The sequence below is a fragment of the Electrona antarctica genome, assembly GCF_951216825.1.
Source record: "Electrona antarctica genome assembly, chromosome: 7".
NCBI lineage: Eukaryota > Metazoa > Chordata > Actinopteri > Myctophiformes > Myctophidae > Electrona > Electrona antarctica.
Window position 1 is genome coordinate 41368131 of NC_136812.1, and position 7515 is coordinate 41375645.

At 40.3% G+C, this 7515-nt stretch overlaps 2 protein-coding genes across 2 annotated transcripts in view; both read right to left on the bottom strand.

The window, feature by feature from the left end:
* Positions 1 to 392, bottom strand: part of LOC306925891 (uncharacterized protein) — a 2519-nt gene extending 2127 nt beyond the window's left edge. Inside the window, exon 1 of the mRNA XM_079505037.1 lies at positions 282 to 392. Coding sequence (XP_079361163.1) covers positions 282 to 391 — 110 coding nt within the window. The 5' untranslated portion in view covers position 392. The remainder of the gene's footprint in view (positions 1 to 281) is intronic.
* A 169-nt stretch (positions 393 to 561) lies between these two features.
* On the bottom strand, positions 562 to 5934 carry LOC306926261 (interleukin-6 receptor subunit beta-like; the record flags this gene model as incomplete). The annotated part of the gene is made up of 7 exons (XM_079505528.1): positions 5822 to 5934; positions 5150 to 5226; positions 3906 to 4128; positions 2610 to 2738; positions 1946 to 2050; positions 1382 to 1540; positions 562 to 740 (listed from the first exon to the last, which is right to left on the bottom strand). Exons 1-7 carry the CDS (start codon positions 5832 to 5834, stop codon positions 562 to 564), a joined length of 885 nt encoding a protein of 294 aa, XP_079361654.1. The 5' UTR covers positions 5835 to 5934.
* Between the last annotated feature and the right edge of the window lie 1581 nt (positions 5935 to 7515).

A 7515-nucleotide genomic window follows, 5' to 3' on the forward strand; every position in this document is an offset into this window, starting at 1 on the left:
GCATGAAAATAGATTGTTACATTTTTCTCCTTGCACATTTTATTTGATATGCTATCGTGTTTTCATTCGGTTGCTGATTCAAATGTATTGTTCTTTGTTTCGTTAAATACACTGTAAATAAAGTGTATTATTACATTTATTACTACTGAGAAAGAATATACGTTTTTCTTTTTGTTCCGGACAAACAGCACAGTAATTCACCACACGCTCACAACGGACGATGAGAGCTTGTAGGTGGAGTGATAAGTGATTAACAAGACTAAGCAGAACGACTCACTTACCTCTTAAAGATGAAGGTGCACAGTATTGAAATGAACAAGAAGACAAACACCACCACCAAAGCACTCCATGCTGATGTGGAGAAGAGCAAAGGAGTGAAAGAACAACACATTATAAATATTCAGTCCTGTATACGGAAGTGCTAATAATTATTGGCTCAAGGTTCAAGGTTTTGTTTTGTGTGGAATAAGGGAGTAATACAAATAAAGAATCAATCGCTGTCACACTAAAGAGTATAAATGAAGCTCTGTTCCGTCCAGAGACCAGAATTCTAAAAGCATCCTATAGAACTCTCCCACCATTCTTCCAGCTTGTGCTCTCCTCTGCTGTTTTGATGATGAGGATGTGCTTGGGTCCCGCTCCAGCCTCCGTTACTCCAACCACGCTGATGTTGTACATGAACCCTGGACTCAGGTTGTCTATAGGATGCTCTGTGTGTGAGGCTGAGACGTTGTGACACTCTTTAAGAAAACACAGTAAATGGGATCCATGTTACTGCAACATACTGTGACTACATACAAAGTTCAATAAATCCCACATCTTACATTTTCTTTGCTTACTTGTTGTACCTTTTTCTATTTTACGTTATTTATTATATATCATATCATTAATCATTGCTATAGAGTGTTTGTTCAGAAAAAGAAGTCTAGCCATATCTCCAGCTCTATAATTCAGGTCAGGACATCAATTTCATCCAAAACAAAATCCTAACAATATATTTTGTATAAAGTGCTGGAGAGACTGGGAGCCCCCTGTTACTGAACAAACACTCATCACAGCAGTCATCACTACTTGGATTATATTTCTTTCTTTTTTCACTAACAAAAAAAATAAAATTAAAATTACCCATTTAGACCCAAGGCTGATCCTTAAAACGTTTTTTAAATCCTGACCTAAGATTTCTGAAAAACTTCAAAAATTGATTAACAAAAAAAGAAAGAAAAAAATAGAAGAAAGCAAATTGCTATACTGTACATACCAACAAAAACAGTTACCAGATTGAAAGGTATAGTTACATATTGGGGATCTCGGTCTAAATGGGTTAATGCGGGTAAATGTCGCAGTTGGAAATAATACATACTGTAGTTGGCCATGAACTCACCCTCATTAGGATGCAGGTCCTGTGTACTGGACTTTGTGATACAGACAGTATAGTGTGTGAGGAAGCCTCGCTGGTCTTCAACAGGGATGGCTTTCCACCACAGTTTAGACAAGTTGTGCGTCTTGTTATAAGCAAGACCTGGTGGTTTGACACGTGGTGCTGAAACAGACGAGAAAACAGCACTCAATGTAAAAAATAAATAACAGCATTCCCTCAGTGGTCAAATCAGCTGCAAAACAATGCAGATGTGAATTCAGAACATGGTTCAATCGCAGCATTCAGAGATGAAAGAAAGAAATACATGTTAGTGAGTGCAGCTCAGTTCCATATTAACCTCTTAGCCATTCACTTAACCACCAAACCACTTAACCTCAAAGAAATGTGTTGTCAATCTGGAATTTTCAAACAATTGTCAATTATATATTTTTTTACATATGATAGTTAAAAATAGACATTCTGCTATTTTGTTTTGTTTTCCTAAAGTTTTTGAAAATGTCTGTACATTTTAATGTTTATATTTTATTTTCTACGGTCGCAATGACATTTAATGTTAAAAATACTTACCACCCTCTTTCTTATAACAGAGACACATTTTTATTGTCCGCTGTGTCCTATTTATGCATTTGTGTTCAAAGGAATAGTAGCGAACGTAGTCCTCCATCTCTGCAACTAAACCATACAGTACACAATAAGATTTCATAAGTTCATCTATTAAAACTAAACCATTACTGTATATATACAGTATAATAAGACTAAACATGAAGTCTTATTATACTATTGTTGGATGTTTATCTAAAAAGACACCTTTGTTATATGCTTTGTATCTGCTTTCTTATATATTAATAATGAATGGACACAAAGTGATATATATTATTTTTTATTTAAGAGCTAGAGCTTTACCAATTCTATCCAATTAGGAAATAGGCCTGACTATGACTCACACAGGATACAGGATTAAAAAGTTGGAAGAAATAATTGAAAATCTTACACTGTATGCCTTTAATCATAAAATAAAAATAATTGGTTTAAAATTGGTGGAAAATTAATGTAATTAATAATTGTAATATTATTGAAGTACAGCAATACATGGCAACTTGAGATATAGTCTTCTTTAATATTTCACAAAAGTATAATTGTCCGGGTGAAAATCACCCGGGTTTAGTGTTCTAGGCCCGGGTTAAAGGATGTGTATGGATAAACTGGAGTCAAGACACGGTAGGCTACTTACGTAGTTTCGTTAAATCATACTTTTTCCTTGCTGGTAAAGTTTTCACTCTAATTGGGTCTCCATGTTGGAATGTGTACAACTCAACGCAGGAGCTTCTAGGCTTTCTTAGCAGATGGTCTTGGTCACAAGCTGTTTGTGAGAAAAAGAGAATACATTTATATTCAGTAAGCATGTCAAAACATGATAGAGTGATAGTGACATGAACACAGACACAGATAGAATAGAACTAACTAAATAGAATAGAACTAATATCTGGCAATGCCAGACTAATTGCGACTGTAGGTCGCATTTACTATGAAAACCTGCATCTCCCGTCCGTCCGTCCGTCCGTCCGTCCGTCAGTTAGTTAGTTAGTTAGTCACCCACGCCTCCATATATGGTAACGCCTCGTGACATTACGTCTCCATATATGGTCACGCCTCGTGGCATCACGCCTCCATATATGGTCATGCTTCGTGACATCACGGAGACCCTTAGATCTCCATATATGGAGCTGGCCAGCAACTCTACATCTGACCTCAAACCTCAAACCCTTAGACCTCTGGATTCTGACATTCCATATGTTGATCTGACCTCATCAAACCCTGTATACACTCAAGACACATATGGCCAGTACAGAATTCATTCCATATGTTGATCTGACCCCTCATGCCAAAGCGTCAGCGCTCGCCCAGCAGTCTGCCGTCAGTGCCCGTCACCCAAGCGGATGTGTAAGGGCGAGGTCGCTTTTCGCCCCCAGGGCGTCTTACTGGTATATATTCTGTGTTGAACATGCATTTCCAAGATTGGTGGCCCACAACTTTGGGGGCATGGAAATCAAATCACAACCGAGCAGGCGGGACAAATCTACTGCGGGCATTTTTTGCCCTGGCAAATTCGTCCTGTCTAGTCTCGCACAGTGAGACAATAAGAGATTCCCGCCTACTGATACATCTGGTGAGGTGACATCTACATGGGCTAATGACAGATGTAAACAAATATTAAATAACAGAGTTGCAGAACCAATGCTAAGACTTAAGGGCAGTCCATCATATTGGGATGGTATTTCGACTGGTGTTTGACAGTGGCCGTTCTCACCGCTGTTCTATCTAGCCCAGTGTCCATACATATGGAATTGAGATTTCCCCAGATGTATCAGTGGGCCGAAGAAGATCTCTGATCGTCTGACAACGCAAGACCAGAGAAGTAGTAAAGACAGAACACAGATACATGGGAGGGAGACAGTGATGGAGTGGACAAGAGATGCCCTGACAGAGCTAACAGATGCACAATATGCACACAGACACATACACTTACGTTTTATATCTTTGGTTAGTTTGACTGGTATCTTTAGGACAGCAGGGGGTGACTGTCCCACTTGGTTCATGGCAATAATGGAGATGTTGACAGGGGAGTTAGACACATGCATGGTGCATGCAGTGGCGTTCGTGCAGCGCGGGCGCTTGTTCCGGCAACGACAAGACTGGGAGTCATTCACACTGTACGTCACTCCACCCACCGCAGCTGCAAGTGACGGAGCCTGATCAAGAACACAATGCATTACAGATTGTGACATTTATCCCAATGTGACTCCCAATCAGTGAGCAGGATAGAGTTTTTTTCCCCTCAAAGACAATTAAAGGCCCCCATCAGGCAGTGTATGCACAAGTTCAGCGCCACATACTTTATTATGGTAGGTCTATCAGGTAGGCAGACATGTATTAGGTCTACTGTCTATCATAGATACATGTATATTAGGTTTTGTCATGAGGCCAGGCCACAATAGGTCTGTCACACTAATATAATTTGTGCTGTAAATTATGTTGGTGTATGTACTATGTATGGTGTTTTAACATGTTCCTTACTCCCTTTTGACCATCGAGCTAGTGGTCTACTCTCTACATGCCCTGGTGGGAACATAGTTCAAAACAGTTGTGCACATCCAGTCCCTTGCTGGTGCTGGACTAAAGGTAGTAACAGTGTAAAAAGATGAGAAGTCTGCACACAGCTCTGCTCCACAGAGTTTAGTTTTATTATAAAAAACAATGTAATTTTACTGGTTAACAACATTTTGGTTGGCCTTCATGAAGCCCAACAATGGCTGAAACGTTGTGAACCTGTACAATGATAGTGTTTTTATAATAAAACTAAACACTGTGGAGCAGACCTGGTGGGAAGTTGGGAACACACTTTTAAAACCAGTAAAACCAAACACTGACAGGCCTTTAATGTACAGTAGACTGGTATTATTATGTATTGTTTCATTTTGAGCAGGAAGGCAGCATAAGCTTTGTTAATTTTTACACATCATATCATCCCATGCAGCAATAACAGTGAGTTCGTCAATCCAGTCAGCTGTGAGTGGTCAATGTGATTTCTATTACATTTTTTAAGCGTTATGGGGTCACAGGTTTATTGTTTAAATTAGAGCCGCTGTAGCCATGGGACAAAATGTAACTGAGGATGTTGTGCTTGGGAATCAAACTAATCGTTTGGTGTGATTGTCTCTGTCTATATCCATGCATGCACAGTTCTATTACTATTTTTAAAGAACAACTTACCTTCCAATTTAGACTGAGGACCCGGTGGGTGCCTTTGTCAATCTCCTGCCAAGTAACTTTAGGTGGATTTTCAATCACTGCAACAAAATCACACACATTCATTCATTCATGAAGGAACAGCATGCAGGATTTATACATTTATTTACTTTAAAAAGATGGACCCCTCGTTGACCACACCAGAATGCCCATATCATTATAGGCAAAACATCTTAGTTAATTTTAGTCCATCATGTGCTGCCTGGTGTCGTGCGGTGGAATTTGGAAATAGCAGCTCTGTAAGCTCACAACGCTTCACAATGCGAACCTCATAAGTATACAATTCTGGTGTGATTATTAGTACCATGTTTGCATGTTTCGCTTATTGAAAATGACCAAATATACTTGATGTATTGAGAAGACGGCCAGTTCCACAGCTCCTCATTGTGTGAAATGGTAGATCATTCTCCTAAGTGGATGCGGTCACTCCAGGCCTGATTTATACTTAGTCACTCGCTGGTGTACCGACATCAAGTAAGCCCAGTGATTATTTAATTTCAAAGGTTTTTTTAGCTCACATTATGCCTATTATTAGTTTTAAAGAAGTCTTCAATTTGATTAAATGTTATTGTTTTTCCCATGGACCACCTGCACTTATTCCATGGAACACTTGAGGAACAGTGTGAGTTCACCCACCTATAGGAACCATCTGGACTTCTGACCAGTCGCTCCACAGAGCATTTAGGGCAGCAGTGGACTTCTGTCTGATCTGGACCTGGTACGCTGAGTCTCTCTGGAGGTTAAGCACAGTGACCTGGTCTGGTGGTCAACACACACACACACACACACACACACACACACACACACACACACACACACACACACACACACACACACACACACACACACACACACACACACACACACACACACACACACACACACACACACACACACACACACACACACACACACACACACACACACACACACACACACACACACACACACACACACACACACACACACACACACACACACACACACACACACACACACACACACACACACACACACACACACACACACACACACACACACACACACACACACACACACACACACACACACACACACACACGATGTGCATGTCCATGCATGGTGATTTTTGAGTGGTGTAAACCACTCCTACGACTGGCTTTGTTAGTTTACGTGTCTGTCTGTATGTCTGTGCTCAAAAAATGAGCATGGTGCATTGTGATTGGCCGGAATGAGACATTACGTCAGTGACCACAGCTGATCAGGCTATATAAGACCTTACACCACTCAGTTCACACGGGTGTGATTTTTTTTCATATATGGGCATAACAGGGATTGTATTAGGGATTGCCCATATATGGAACTTTTTTCCCCTTTTTTTAAAAAAAATCACGTTTTCGGGCGTAAAATGTGTGCCAGGCGGGGCCTCGGGCCACCCCATTTAGGGTCCAGGTAGAGACAGACCTTAATTTCCGGCCCTGTTGAGATCTCTATCCTTTGGTTGGATTTCCATTACTATGGTCTCCATTTGATCGTTATTGTTGTATGTCTCCAGCTTGACTTTGTTTATGAAAACATGCCTGGTAGAGATTACTTTTGGAAAGACATTTTCGAATGCAGTCCCATTAGTGTCTCTGAGTTCTGCCAGTGACTGTACATTTTGACCCAGCAGGACCTCAGCGGTTTCCTGGAAGCATGTCACCCATAGTTCGTCCGTAGAGTCTTCTATTTTGATCTTCAGTAGTAGTCTGTATTTAAAGTCTGTAAAGGTTTTTTTTTGCATGTCACGTGATGTCATAATGATGTCACAATGTCCCGATGACCTGGGGGCTTGCCTGGGGTGTGTGACGGGAATTGCGACTTCATAACAGAGACGGGAATTGTGGGTTATGCGACAAAAAAAAGATTTCATAGTTATCTGCAACCTTCGGTCACTAATACGTGCAGATGTTTTTTTTAGTAAAATCATTCATCCATTTCTGTTCAAAACTGTGACGGTAGACTATTCACAGGCACATCCTGGTGTAACACTGTTCTAACATTGTTTATTAGTTTAAAGCTGAAATGCAGAACATTTAATGAATACATTTATATTTTAACCAATCTGTATGGTAGAGTATGTTAATACAATATAACTATAGAACATCTGCAGTGGTGTCCCTACTCTTCTACTGAGACATTTAGACGCCTATTGGTTGAAAAGTAGTACTGTCTGCAGCTCGATATGCAAAGTAAACTAAGCAGGGAGGTAAAGGTTTGGTTTACAATGCCAGAGGGCATAGTTCATATCCTGGTTTGGCCATGAAACGTGTGGATTGCAGATTAATTAAAGTGATGTGTCTTGCCATGTA